Source organism: Scophthalmus maximus, chromosome 12 (genome assembly GCF_022379125.1).
Source record: "Scophthalmus maximus strain ysfricsl-2021 chromosome 12, ASM2237912v1, whole genome shotgun sequence".
Taxonomy (NCBI): Eukaryota; Metazoa; Chordata; class Actinopteri; order Pleuronectiformes; family Scophthalmidae; genus Scophthalmus; species Scophthalmus maximus.
The window spans coordinates 18,047,269-18,062,082 of record NC_061526.1 but is presented as its reverse complement, the minus strand read 5'-3'; the positions used below and the strand labels follow the sequence as shown (position 1 = coordinate 18,062,082).

General features: G+C 40.4%; 1 protein-coding gene across 5 annotated transcripts; it reads left to right on the top strand.

Moving 5' to 3' along the window:
* Nucleotides 1–292: 292 nt before the first annotated feature.
* Nucleotides 293–12,974, top strand: cpsf6 (cleavage and polyadenylation specific factor 6). Of its 5 annotated transcripts, none has more exons than XM_035618579.2 (11): nt 293–426; nt 2,227–2,436; nt 2,584–2,687; nt 2,933–3,078; nt 3,317–3,484; nt 4,274–4,381; nt 5,518–6,016; nt 6,201–6,316; nt 6,421–6,571; nt 6,841–7,039; nt 12,368–12,974. In XM_035618579.2, exons 1-10 carry the CDS (start codon nt 367–369, stop codon nt 7,025–7,027), a joined length of 1,749 nt encoding a protein of 582 aa, XP_035474472.1. In that variant the 5' UTR covers nt 293–366; the 3' UTR covers nt 7,028–7,039; nt 12,368–12,974. The 5 variants fall into 5 exon arrangements, with proteins under 5 accessions (XP_035474472.1, XP_035474490.1, XP_035474499.1 ...); XM_035618574.2 differs by having other exon boundaries at nt 339–444; XM_035618597.2 differs by lacking the exon at nt 4,274–4,381.
* The last annotated feature ends 1,840 nt before the right edge of the window (nt 12,975–14,814 follow it).

Here is a 14,814-nt window from a genome sequence, read left to right as displayed (position 1 = left end):
AATCTTCACAGGACAAAATAGTTTGTTTTTTTTACAATTTCAGAAGCTGTAGTAGATATATAAACCAATAAATCACGATATTATATGATATGATATAACAATATACTATAGTGATATGATGCCTATAAAACGACATGTTATTTCACATACCTCTCTCAATCTTTGATATATAATCAGACAATAAATGACATAGCTAGCTAGATAGATAGATAGATAGATAGATAGATAGATAAATAGATAAATAGATAAATAGATCGATACATCGCTCGGCCAGCAGGGGGCGCGTGTTGTTCCTCCGTGTGTCATTGTTTACCGCTCAGTGTCGCGCTGCACCGCCGGGAGGAGAGAGAGACGGGTCAGAGGAAAATGGCGGACGGTGTGGACCACATCGACATCTACGCCGACGTAGAGGAGGAATTCAACCAGGTATTACATCCACGTTCAGTACGTTTCAACTGTCTGTGCAATCTTCGGTCAGCCGTGTTCTTATTGTGACGATATAAGACTCTTTGCTGGACAAAGGAGCTTCCCTCGCATCCGGGCCTCTTCTTCGCCATGCTGCAAAGCCCGCAGCCGCCGCTAGCGTCATCGGCGCCTAATGTTGCCTTTGTGCCGTCGTCGGTTGTTCAACCAGCCACGTGCAGTTGTGGATATACACGTTGTACAAATGTGGCTCGTCGCGGTGGTTTTGCATGCGAAAAGCTGCAGCTTGTGTGGTTCCGCGTTGAGTCGCGGGCCTCGGCATGGCCGCTCGTGGCGGGCCGGGACCAACGAGCACGGCTACTTCGGCTACTTCAGCTAGCTAGGCGTTAGCTTCTTGCCGCTTTTTTTTTTTACGTTTCAGTTCTTTTATTTTAGGTCAGTTCATATTAGTACAGTTGGGTTAAAACGAACTGGTGTAAATAGTGTAAAACGCAGTACTGTAATAGTTTAAAACGACAGACGTGTTAATTGGAGTTGTATTTCGAAGGTGTTTGAGTTGTTAGCTTCCGGTTGTTAGCTTCGTGTAGCTCGGTGGTAGATGTTGTTGTCCTCTCTCCAACACACACACACACACACACACACACACGCCCCTCTACTGAGCAGCTGCGAAAAGGCCACAGACAAATGTTTAGTTATTTGTTGTTGGTTATCCATTGAAAACGTGGCCTGCACCGTCACTCACACGAAACAAATTCAAACTTTGTGTCACGTTCACCGATTGTTCAACGTGTGAGGCGGAAGTGAATCAGATAATACTTCGTTTTACAGCAAAGATGAAATGAAACCATGTGTTTATTGATATATCCAAAGTAACTTCGACTCGAGTCAATAAAGGCATTTGTGGCTGCAACTAACGAATATTTTCATTATATATTTGTGGTTCATTTTCACGGCTGATCGATTCGTTGTTTGGCCCATTTAATTTTGGAAAATGCTTCCCAAACCTCAAGATGATGTTTTGATTTGTTTTGTCCACATACGAGAATATGTTCAGTATTAGAGGAGTAAAGAAACCAGAAAATATTCACATCTTGTTCCCATAAAAACTACTTGAACCGAATAAACGAGTATCAAAATAGTTGCCAGTTGATTTAGTGGATGAAACTAATTGATTAACTGTTGCAGCTCTAAATGATTGTCTACATGCTGTCATGCTAGTATAAGCAGGGGTGTCAGCAATGCTGTGAATACATTTACACAGTCACTGTTATTTCCCGGTTAATGTGAGCTGCTCACTGGTCTTTGCATTGTCTGTATTTCAACTTTGTTGTTTCTGGTCCAATGTTCAGAGAATAGACTTAAAAAAAAGAAATGTAGCTGTGTCGAGTTACGATTCGGTAAAAGCTGGATAACACAATCAGATTAAAGTGTTTATTTAACAGGCCTAGTCAAGGTTTAACCACGAGAAACGAGTCTTCGAACCTTCAATAGATTAAATTAACAGCACGTGCCATAATGGGTTGTCAGCAGTGAATGTAGTTGTCATAATTTTCAAACAAAAGTCTTTACACATGAGTGTAATATATATACAGACATATCCATGTAAGCTTTTTTGTACTTAACAGACAAAATTCTATCACTGCCATATTGGATCTACTGAATAATCAAAGCATTGTCTGGTTGCACTCATTTTGGTGCAAAATGTCATTGTGCAACCATGACACAGGTATAATCAGTGTCGTGCCAGTGCTCATAACATCTTCAAAGTATTTAACCCAACCCTATTATATTTGTGCTTTACAGGAATCTGACTATCCAGTTCATGAGCAGATCGACCTGTACGATGATGTAATATCCCCATCAGCCAATAATGGTGACGCTCCAGAAGACCGTGACTACCTGGACACACTCCCTGCACCCGGTGGCGCAGAGGGAGGAAAGAGTGCTCCACCCAACGTGGTGTACACCTACACAGGGAAAAGGATTGCTCTATACATCGGAAACCTCACATGGGTGGGTAAACCTCACATGGGTTAAACTCTTGTGTCGTGCCATGTGTTGACCCCCTGATTTTATATCCAAATTGTGAAAATACTACCTAATTTTCTAATTAAGGATGTCATTATGGGTATACTGATGGTGTTGTCGTCTTTCATGCAGTGGACAACAGATGAGGACCTGACAGAAGCCATCCGGTCGGTAGGCATCACAGATGTGCTGGAAATCAAGTTCTTTGAAAACAGAGCAAATGGCCAGTCGAAAGGGTGAGGTCTTGGATTCCATGTTGGATGGGTCGTTTCTATGTAATCTTGTCACACTGCGGTTAGAATTGATACCTATGGAAAAATTGATGATCTTAGCTAAATCTAAAGACCTTTTAGATCTGTTGAAGTTCTGAAGATGCAGATCAAAACAAAGAATTGGTCACAAGAAGTTGTAGAACTCTTTATATTGAAGAATGAAATTCTCACGCTGTCGCGATTGTTTATTTCCTCTTCGTTTCTCCCAGGTTTGCCCTGGTGTGTGTCGGCTCAGAGGCTTCATCCAGGAAGTTAATGGAGCTCCTATCAAAGCGAGAGCTCCACGGTCAGAATCCCATTGTCACGCCGTGCAACAAACAGTCCCTCAGTCAATTTGAGATGCAGTCACGCAAAAGTAAGTAGGACAAGTGCATGCTTTGCATCTGCAGGGCTGAAAATTACCAGGGCAGTGGTGAACTGAAAGACCTGTCACAGTGCTGAATGAAACTAGTCATGTCTGCTGAAATTCACTTGCAGCATCGTGACAGAATTTAAAACAAAAAGCACGCCTCTCCTTCTGTTGGTGAATTCATAGCAAACTTATTTCTGATCTATTTCACATTAAAGACAAGTGTTGTCTTATTACTTCACAGGTACTCAGTCAGGTCAAATGTCTGGGGAAGGTAAAGCTGGTCCTCCGGGAGGCGGCCGTGGTTTCCCCATGGGTCGAGGCAGAGGAAGATTCCCTGGACCACCCGGCCCTGGAGGAGACCGCTTCCCTGGTCCCGTTGGGCCCGGAGGACCACCACCACACTTCCCTGGTTAGTTTTGGTTATTGGCATTTGTGCTTCAAGTGTGCGGAACATCGCGTGTCACACTTTTCGCTCACTTCAGCAGGTGTAATCTGTGATGTGTATGAATTTGTTTATCGGTCACGCTCAATCACCTCTTGAGGTTTATGGGTCAGTTGGGTCATTTCTGAGTAAGACCTGGTATTGTTAAAAGCTGTCTTTATATTTTAATTTTTACATTTCCAGGCTTTTGTCATCCAATGTGATGATACTGTATTTATTACAATGATAAAATAACATCATATTTTGACAAGCCTGCTCTGTTAGTTACTCGTGGCGCTGTGTAACCAAGTCTGCTGTAGTGTGTGATTTGAGTGAGATATCTCTCTCCCTCTAAATCTCTCCAGGCAGAGCTATGTCTTTGCATGTTTTCCCTCCCCATCTGGTTTGTTCAGTTTTTCTCCCTCTTCCCTTTGAGTTGAACAATTAATCCTTCCCTGGCTGCAATTTTCTGCTCACTGACAATTTCACACACCATTCCTTGACAAGCAGTTTGCTCACAGGTTTACTTGTCAAGCTACCATAGTTAAACTTCTGAAAAATCTCGGATTGGCCGCCTTGCACTTCCAGTAGGACAAAAAAAGAGTTGCCAGCTTTTTCTTTTTTCCCTTTTTTGCGTCTTTTGCCTTCCATCCCACCTTTCTCTTGTCTCGCTTGGTGGCTGGTGCTCCGTGCTGCCGGGCTGTGACAGGCCTTCAGTTGGTAGGCAGAAGTTTATGAAGGGAAGAGTTGTGATTGGTTTGCTTTCTTCCCCATTAGGCTCTGGGATGGCACCAGATCTGATTAGGCACCAAGATGGCCCTCTGATGGATATGGGTTTCAATCCCTTCCCGCCGGGGGGCAGGAACGGGAGCTGGCGTGGCAGAGGTGAAACACCTCGATTGATCTGATTGATTTGATCGATCGCCTTTTTATCCTAACCCATAGCTGTTTATTGGTAGAAGTTGTGCCATTGAAAATGTCAGGTGTATTGCCCCCAAAACAGATGAATTTACCAACAAGCTATTGAAATCCCTTAATAGACACTTTCCATTTAATACTGTTGGCCTTAATGTGACTACACCAAAACATACTGAGAAATGCACATTTTTAAAGATTTAAAAAACTCATTAACAAATGCTTTAAAATCATCAGGTAAGGTTAAAAAAGCAGATGTTTCTTTCTTTTTTGAAGGCCATATGGTACTCTACAACCGGCTCAATCATATTCACACTGCCTCGGTCAAATCCTTTTTCTTTTCTTTTTTTACCTTCCTTGTATTACATTTTGTCAGGATGCATACAATATTTCTGTACTTCTTTTGGATCTCAATTTTCTAAGAATGTGTCTTTGGCTCAGTAACAAGAAAATTGTTTTTGCAAAATTCTGCCATACATGAGAGATGTATAACAAATTCTGTAAACAAAGCCCTGCGGTCCCTATTATGCCTTCACAAGGAATGTGATGAGTAGCTCTTGAGTTGCTTATTTGATAACTGCAGGATACTATGTGGTATGCCAAATATATACATATGATGGACACTCCGAAAATGCTGTGCTTAGGAAAAAGAAATCGGCATTAAATGCAAGTCAGAAAAATCAGAAAAATGTTTTTTTTAAAGCCAGCAACAATGTTTTTGAGTGTATATCCTCATCTCTTCTGTTGCCTTCAGGTATTTTTTGTTTGTTTTGTTTTTTAAAACTTTTTTTGTTCCCTGTAGCTATGGCTTGCTCTTCCTTATCTTCATCATTGTCTGTGCTTTGAACAGTCAAGCCTAAATACAGGGAGGGAAACGATAATATAACTAGATCTTGACCAACAAATCGTCTGAGCAGATGCAATGTTTTAAACCATCCTATTATATTTTTAAGTAGAAAATGTCTGCATGGTTTTTTGCAACACTTATTTCCCCACCAGGCTCAAAAATGCTGGGGAGGGCTCTACTTGCTGCAACTTAAACATTAAAAATTAAAAATTGGTCAAACAACCTTCTTTTTTATCCCTTGTGTTCTTCTTTTGTTTAGGTGGGATGCAGGGTCCCCCACGTCCCCCTCCTGGTCCACCTGGTCCCCCTGGTCCTCCAGGACCTCCACCTCCTGGACAGGGCCTCCCCCCTCCCCTTTCTGGTCCTCCAAATCGTGGTGACCGGCCTCCGCCCCCTGTTCTCTTCCCTGGTCAATTTGGCCAGCCACCAATGGGACCCTTGCCTCCAGGCCCCCCTCCTCCAGGTTATTGCCCTCCCCCTGGTCCCCCACCCCCTCAACAGGGCCCGCCACCTCCAGGACCCTTCCCTCCGCGCCCCCCGGGTCCCATTGGACCCCCAATGGCTTTAGCTCCACCTCCACACATGCCAGGCCCCCCGCCAGGTGGGCCACCCCCAGCTCCTCATGTCAACCCTGCCTTCTTCCCCCCACCTGGGAACAACAACATGCCCCCCAACGATAGTCGAGGGCCCCCAGGACCAAACGACCCATACGGGCGTCCACCACCATACGAGAGAGGAGAGTATGGTCCAGGAGGCCGGTAAGAACGTGTGGTGATGTGGAACGAAAAAGCAACCCAGCAATTTGTCATGTTCTCGATACAACTGCTGAATTGCACTTTGTCGTTACAACTTCTTTACATTGTTTGCCATGATAACTCCATTTTAACTCTGAAACACAAAAAGTGCCATGACGCTAGTGTGCGAATGTTTGTGTCTTTGTAGGGAGATGGAGGCGTCACGGACTCCCCTGAGCGAGGCGGAGTTCGAGGAGATCATGAACAGAAACAGAGCCATCTCTTCCAGCGCCATATCCAGGGCTGTGTCTGACGCCAGTGCAGGTAACGCACAGTGATGTGCATGTCAACTACATACTTGTTAGTGCTTACATGTTGTCTGCAACACATAATTATAACTCAAATGCAATCATGGGTCTTCTCTTTAGCTGATTATGGCAGCGCGATAGAGACCCTGGTGACTGCCATCAGTCTGATCAAGCAGTCCAAAGTGTCAGCAGATGACCGCTGTAAGGTCCTCATCAGTTCCCTGCAGGACTGTCTCCACGGAATTGAGTCAAAAAGCTATGGCTCTGCCAGGTAAGATTTTTATCTAATGCCGTTAAATCTATGACATTGAAGTTTATAAGCTATAAGGGAAAAAAGCCATCTAGCATTGAAGCTACATTGACAATTTGCCTTCCACTTGATATGTTATATATATATAAATAAATATATATATATATTCTAGCCTATGTTTTCTGTTAGGCTAACCGAGCCTAAAGTAGTTTTTCAAATATGAATTTGCCCTTAAGATTTTATTTAAGTCTTTAAAACTTTGCCTAATGATGCTTCTTTGTCTCTGCCAGGCGAGAGCGCTCCAGAGAACGTGACCACAGCCGCTCCAGAGAAAAGAGCCGACGCCACAAGTCCCGCAGCCGTGACAGGCACGAGGACTATTACCGAGAACGCAGCCGGGAGCGAGACCGCCATCGCGAGAGGGACCGGGACAGGGACCGAGAAAGGGAGAGGGAGAGGGAGTACCGACACCGCTAAACAAGAAGAGAGGTTGGTACCACGTTATTTGCTCCTGTCATAAGCCCTGTTCTTGCTTCCAGCATCGCTGCAGTTAGTCTTGGACCTGGACCGAGCCGGACTAGTACAGGCCTCAACTACACGATGAGAGAAGAAAACACCAGTGTTAAGTTTTTAAAAGGCTTCACAACCCTCCCCCCAAAATTAAAATAGACGTATTCCGTCAAAATTTGAGTGTTTAGTGTTGATTTTAAAAGGCCTTCCCTGAACTTCCCTGAGGAAGGGGGACTGGAAGAGACGAGGTAAGCAAGGAAAAAAAGACTTTTAATACTCGGTTGTTTTGGTGACAGGTAGGTGTAAGGTAAGTGCTTTCATTCAATTTTCATAATTGTCTATCACACTTGTGTTACTGTGTATATTTTCTGTCAGAAAAAATGTGTCATGGCACACTCATTGTATTGACTTTGGTCAGAGAGGTTTGCAAGACTTGTATCTGTGAGTTTTTTTATTTTTTGCCAAAAACAGAATACACTAGCATCCACTGGCAATTGACTGTGTGGGTGAACTGTTATCTTTTAGCCCACAGGCCTCTGAGGCTGGTAAATCACAAAATTCATCAACCACTTTGTGTGTTCTGCTAAATAAATTACAAAGTAGAGGCATATGTTCTCTTGGTGCCCGAGAGAAGCCACGGCCCAGCACTAAATCTGATGCTGTTACATATTGTGATTTGCAGACTAACCCCTGCAAATCGAAAAAAAATCAGCATTTGAATGGTCTGTACACATCTGATTGTATTTTCAGAAAGGAAGTTTATACTTTGTAAACTTTTGCATTCATAGTAATGTTGTATACAATTTTTACCATTTCCTTTTAAAAGTTGGAGATATATATCACATTCATGTTTTAATTAACAGAGGATGAAATTTTATTTATCAAACAGTATCAATATCTGGTGATTCTTGGACACAAAAAAATTTGACAATGTGATTGTGCCATATTTGCATGATATAATATTTCCTGGCATTTTACTTTTGTCAAATTGAATGTTTTGTAGCCCAGTGTTTCTCACTTGTGAACCGTTGTACCTCAATTTAGGACGGTGAGGTAAAGTGAAAATATACTCCTGTCTTTGTCCCTTTCATACCATGCTCTGACAACTTAGATTTCAGTGTCCAAACGTCTGTGCCATGAATGCACATACTGTTATGATATCGGCAGGAGTGAATTACATGTAAACATGGAATAATAAGTTGAGAAATTGAATAGCTAGGAACAGAAAATCAATGCTTTCATATCCCACTTTTTTGTGCCTGTCACCAGGCCAATTCTTAATTTTTTTTAAAGGGTCTTTCTCCTGATTCTGTGAAATTCAAAAGAATCAGAATTTAATCTGTGACAAAATATTGAAAATTGTAAATGGTATTGCAAGTATTCCGAAAGACAACTCTTAACTATGTTTAATGTCAATGCATCAACTTCATGATTATATGTTGTTAATTGTCATTGACTGATGCATAGAATTTTTTACATTTTGTTTTCATGTGATTCTTGTATTGAAATGATTTCCATCTCGACTGCAGTGTCGATTTTTCAGTGATAGGTCGTCCTAGGTTGGCAAGAGGTCATTACGAGTATTACTGGCTCTTTTGGCTCATAGCATTACGGATGGCTTTTTGGATGTGAAGTCATGATTTGGATGAGTTGTTGATGAATTTATCTAAAACCACCTGACACAACTTGTTTACGTTGCTGTGATATTACTTGAGGTAAAATATTTCTGAGGCAAATTCCAAAGACTTGCTGGTGTTTTCATGGATTTGGAGATTCTTGGATTAGGGTTTAAACAAATGTTGTATGCTTTGTGGGAAGATACTTCCTTCCAATTTGATACCTTTTTTGTAAAGTTTAGAACTGCAGTTGAACTATCGGTTTTGAACTGTTGTCGTTCTGATGTCCTTTACTGCCAAAGCCCTGAGATTTGTGTGCAGTTGTGTGAACCGGCCCTTATAGAGGAGAGTCTAATAGGTTACATGGGGCCTTTGGCATCTCTGTACAGTTGTGCATCACCCCAAGTAATATTTCTCATAATTTTAAATGAAATGACAGACAGAAGCTTTACTCAGCTTAATGTCTTAATTTAGTGCTCTGTACTCACAGAGCAGGAAATATGCTCAGTCCATTAGACATATTATTTAAATATGAGCTTTTTCATGTGTCTCCTCTCATTCTGAGAAATATTACCTGGGGTGGTTTTGCTTGTGGAGTTGCTGAACTTGAAAATCAGGCAAAGCCCATAGGCCTACCAAAAGAATGTAACCTGGTGACGTGGTAACTTTGCCTCGGTAATCTTCTCATGTGATCTATTGTAGAGCTGTGTGTTTATTTTTAGCTCTGTGGCTCTTATCGTAGTTAATCTGACCTCTGTTCCGCTCAATTGTCCTCTTATCTACACAAGGTTATGCTGACAAGTAAAACTTGTGTCCACTGGGAACCTCTTAACAAAAATGTCTTTCTCAAATTTTCCTTTTACAGCATAGAATTTGTGCATCAGTACAAGTACAAGTAAAAATGAATTTAAAAAGTTTAAAAGAAACGCTGTGTTTCAATAGGAGCCTTCACAACAACTACTGCAGCCGCCTCTAACACACATCTTCATATGTCAGATGAGAGATCCCCAGTGGGCACAAGGCCCGATCATATTTGGTGATGTAAAGATGCCTAAATGCATTTATATTTTGAAAAAACTTTCTTCCAGTATTAATGAAATGAGTATAGATTAAAAGTAACTGGGCAGTATTAAGTATGTAATGAGGCCAAATGTCAATCTTACTCTGGTCAGATGTCTCTCAGCATGTTTATTAGAAAACAACTGAGTCCCAGGCACATTGCTTTTAATTCCTGATAGTATGGCGATTTGTTGTGTCCACAGATATGCTTTTTTATCTGTTCATATTGCATTGGGGGAATGCACGGTGTTTATGCTCTCTTCAGTCTGTGCTCTCTGAAGATGTATGTGTGTGCTGGGATCACAACCCCATTCTATCCTAGTCCGTTGAAACAAGCATACTCCTTGCTAATGCCAAACCAGGGTCAAACAGGGGAGGGGGGGAAATCTATATTTGATATATCTGACTTTGCCTATGTTCAGTGTTTAAAACCACAAAATTGTAAAGCTTCAATAAGGTTAAGTACACCGGTTATTATAGTCAACAACAGACTAGATTTTCAGCTGTTACAGTTAAGTATTATATTTGTAGACTTGAGTATTTAAATGGTAAGTATCAAGTGATGAACTGCTTGACCCTGGTTTCGCTCTCACCTGCTTCAGTCCCATGTTTGCTGACACACTGCAACACATTTGAATGTTTTTCTAGGAACTGGAATTATGTCGGTTCCTCAATATGGCAAATATTTGACATGACAAAAGCTTTGTTGGCCTGATATTTGGATGTAATTTGACCATTGACAAAACTTCAGTCATTCCCATTTCCACTTGTACGTGATGTTCTAGTCACTTTTGAATAATGGTGTGACCAGAAGTACCATTTAGTTTGACTACTGTGTTGTGTACAACATTGTAATTGTCGGCTTAACTGTTTTTTTTCTGTATCCATACATCATGTAAAACAAAACCCCATTAGAACAAGTTCCAATATTCATTTCTGAATCTTTGATTCATGTAAAAATCATTGTTACCAATTGGACCTGGTGCCTGTAAGGCCTTTCCAGGATAGATACCAGTTCTCTTGTAATCAGGGCACAATATTATTGGTTTTAAATGATTAAAAATGCAAAACAAATTTGAAACAACTTTCTGTATCAGAATTGTTTTGGGGGGGAAAATCAAAATCAAATGGGCAGGAATGAAATCAGGTCAATGGATCATTTATTGATAGTCTTATCGTAAGAGCTTCCTTTTTATAATTCTGACGACGAGGTTGCCTCTCTAGTTCCCTGTATGTCTTACTGGGTGGTTTACAAAATCACATTGATATAAAGAGGAGTTTTTCTATTGTAAGTCCTGAGATGCTTTCGGCAGCTACATCACTTGGTTGTGGCAAAGTTTTACCTTTTGTGTCTGAGTCCCATTCGTGCCATTCCTAGTTTTGTGTTTTGATCGATTGTCCCTTTGCTCTGTTGCTCACTTACCTACTATGCTGCATGCGCTGTTTGTTTAAATGATGGTATTTGAAACACGTGGGTAATGAAGACAGTTTATTAATGTTGAGGTATTTTGATTAGTGAAAAGTTTTTAGTTTGGTCTCGTTCCCAGCATTTCCGTGGGGCTGAGGGAAAAAATACTAACTGTAATTCTGATTGATTGATTTGCAAGAAGTAAGTACCACAGGGAAAATGACAATTGTTATTCACATTTCGTATTGAAATGTAGGTAATTTTACAAATGTTGGTTTCAACAATTTTAAGCTCAAGGGTTTTTAAAACCTTAAATGTTGCGTTCACACCGTAGCTGCAACAGTTAATCTATTGGTAATTGACTAAATTCATTTTGATAATCGATTATTCGGTTCAAATAGTTTCTATGGGGGGGGGAAAGTCAGAAAAATTCTCACCTTCTTAAATGTGAATTTATTCTGGTATTTTTGCTCCTCTAGGACAGTAAACTAAATATCTTGGCGTGGGGACAAAACTAAATATCATCCAGTGGTTTGGGAAACGTGATCGACATTTTTGACCATTTTATTGACCAAACAACTAATCAATTAATTGAGAAAATAATTGACAGATCAATCGTTAGATGCAGCCGTAGTTCACATCCAACGCAAAGCAAATTTTGAAGTTATTTGCTTTGGTTAAAATATTTCAACTCAAGCATAATATTAGTTTGAGGCAATTCGCGCGTGAATGCAGCATCATAGTTTAGTGGTCGCAGCGTGTCTGTTGGGCTGCCTTCATAATAATGTGACCAATAGTTTTTAGTTCAGTACTTATAGTGTGAATGAACGGGTAACTATGATGAATTGAATGTTTTGTTGTGTACATGCTGATAGAGTTCCCCTTTGCTACCTGTATATTACCTGTTGGAGTTGCATGACATGTTTCTGTGTCTGTGCGAGGGTTGGGGCCAATACACAGTCACCCGAGAACTAATGTTCATGTACAAATTTTAAGATTTTGAGATTTTTGGAGCTAAAACTTCCCTGATCACACCCCCATGTCACTAAAATGTAAAGTGGGTTCAAACTCTCGAACTGTGAGACTCAGAATGACGGTGAATTGAGCCCAGCCCTGCTGTGCACTCTGTGCGTGTAGTGTAGAGGTCTATTGGTGGGGGTGGGGAGTGTTCACTGTTGGGTTGCCTCGAAACCAAACTCCACCCTTCGTTTTGACACCTTTCAGCTTAACGAGGATCAAGGATGGATGGAAGGAAAAGGAGGAACGCTTTCAGTGCACCACCACCCCACCCTGCATGACCGGACAGGACAACCACCACCTCCTCCTCCACCCCTCCATCTCTCTCCTCCTCTCCTTCTCCACCCATCCTTCTCTCTGTCTGTTCATCTTGTCTGCCTGACTAAGAGCAGTGGATGGAAGACCCAGACCTGTGTAAGAGTATGTTATCCAAACACCTATTCTCATGGTAACTAAAGATGAAAGAAAAAAGAAACTTTCCAAACAGCTCTTTTATTTTTATGATGTTTTATTTGACTTGAAGATGAGTATGTGTAATGCTTCTTTTTTTGTGCAAAGAAAATAAAATGGCCCACACGACCCCCAGATAGAAGACACAAACATTACATCCTTTTCTCTTTTTTTTTTTCCTTGGCTCGCTGTACTGTGTACATTCAGTTTAGAGATCTGTTTTTATAGGGTACATGTTTGATGTTTTCTCCCCACCTCTTCCTCTCAATCTCATTTGTTCTATTCATGGTTAGTATGCTTGTAAATGTCTCTGCTTTTGATTAAAATCTAGATGGTGTTGTAATAAAAAATGTTTACTGAGGTACGTTCTGCATTTTGGTGAATTCCTCTACATGTTTGGCTCATTTATATTAAATGTATATTTTGGAGTGCAAAAAAAATGTTTTCCCATATTGAATTTGTATACTTTTAGATGTTAGTAAGTTGCCTAGACCCTTGCCCCTCCCTTCAGACAATTTTACAAAGTAAGAAGAATGCACTATTTGCTGTTGTACTACAAATGCAGTACAACCCCCACCCTCATCCCAAAAATGTGCTACACTGTTCGCTATGGTCTGTGATGTTTGAGACGTGTGTAATCACACTGAATGGCCGTCACAGGATTATTTCCAGACCAACCTGTCTTTGCAGTCTTTTATGTTTTGTGAATATGAATTGCATCAATTCTCAGACTTAATCTTCAAATATCAATCCCATTTGTGGGGAAATTGCAATTTCAAGTTAATGTACATTTTTCCTCCTATGGTCCACAGATCACATGTTTTTGTATGTTCATGTCTAAAACCCGAACATAAGGAACTAGTTACAGCTGGTTGTTTAAATGCAATTTGTTGAAATTGCTGTAAGGTGTCAAATAATGTAGTTGCATAATCTGTAGATTGTGATTGTAAATGCTGATCCCCAGCTTTTAGTTTGTAATGTTGAGGTTAAGTTTTTTGTTGTTGTCTCGGTTCAAAGTCGCACACATATATATATGACCTGGAACCATCAGACACGTTTTTGACTTGTCAAAATGTAAAAAAAATATATATATATTGTCACGGTTTCCAGCAACCGTGTTTTAGTCTACAGTTGCCAAATTGCTTTGTTTCGTTTGTACAAATTCACTACAGTGACATTATTAACTCTGCAAACACAACATATATGTTTTTTCACAATGCCTCATTTTTGTCTTTAAATGAAGAATCCTTTTTTTGTGATTTCGGGTTTTTTTTTTTTGTGGTTTTATTGGAGCTTTTCTTTGTTAAAATGAATTGTTCTTATACATCATGTCCCTTCAAATCTCCGTGTGCATCCCCTGAACACTTTTTTAAACCTTAGGGTTCTCCTGAATGTGGTTTTTGTTTTAACAATATATTTCAAAGAGTTTCATATTATTGATATTTAAAAAAAAAAAAAATCGAAATGCCAACTGCTTTGAACAATTCCTAGAAAATGTTTTTGCAGTTTAAAGTCTCGACACCTGGTTTTTACTGTTTAGTCTGACTTGAGCGAGTCGTGTTGCACCTGTAGTGGCATGATGCTTTACTTTGACCTTAGTGGCCTATAAGCAAACTCCCAATGTTGCTCCATCTAATATCATCTGAGCAAAAACCTGCATGGCTTTCAGTAAAAAATAGTTTGTTGTCGCTTGGTATTAGGCTTGTCGTGACGTTTCTCCACAGCGCTGAAGGTAAGTGTTTCCAGGTCTTCGTGAACTGCAGAAGAAAGTCACAATTGCTGCATTTTGCCAGACCAACACATAAGTGTCTTATGTGTTATCAGTATTTCACATGATTAGTGTAATGTCAGATGTTTAGTCTAGTAATAAATTGACCTTCAGCTACTTTTTCATTGTCTGGATTAGACTATGTAAGTATTTTTGAAACTGCCTAGTGCGTCCATATTAAAACGCAACAGGTGTTACATCAGCAAAACATTCAATACCATAGTTGGTTTTTTTAAGTATTTCAGATTTTTTTTGGTCTGTATATGTAAAAGTTGATAAGCACAATAAAAACAGACTTTCGATGTAAAGCAGGGATACAAAACTGTTTTACAAGTGTTGAATTAACACACTTGTTAGTATAGATGACAAATTGACCTCGGGTTTATAGATTCCTGGGCTCAGCTTTAGTTTATTTCTACTGGGGACATGTCGAGCT

Excerpts from the sequence above, each read along its gene's own strand:
- cpsf6 (XM_035618574.2), top strand. The coding sequence starts at position 367 with ATGGCGGACGGTGTGGACCACATCGACATCTACGCCGACGTAGAGGAG. Across the intron at positions 445-2,226 it reads AGGTATTACATCCACGTTCA|GAATCTGACTATCCAGTTCA; the intron begins GTACGTTTCAAC and ends TGTGCTTTACAG. Across the intron at positions 2,437-2,583 it reads ACATCGGAAACCTCACATGG|TGGACAACAGATGAGGACCT; the intron begins GTGGGTAAACCT and ends TCTTTCATGCAG.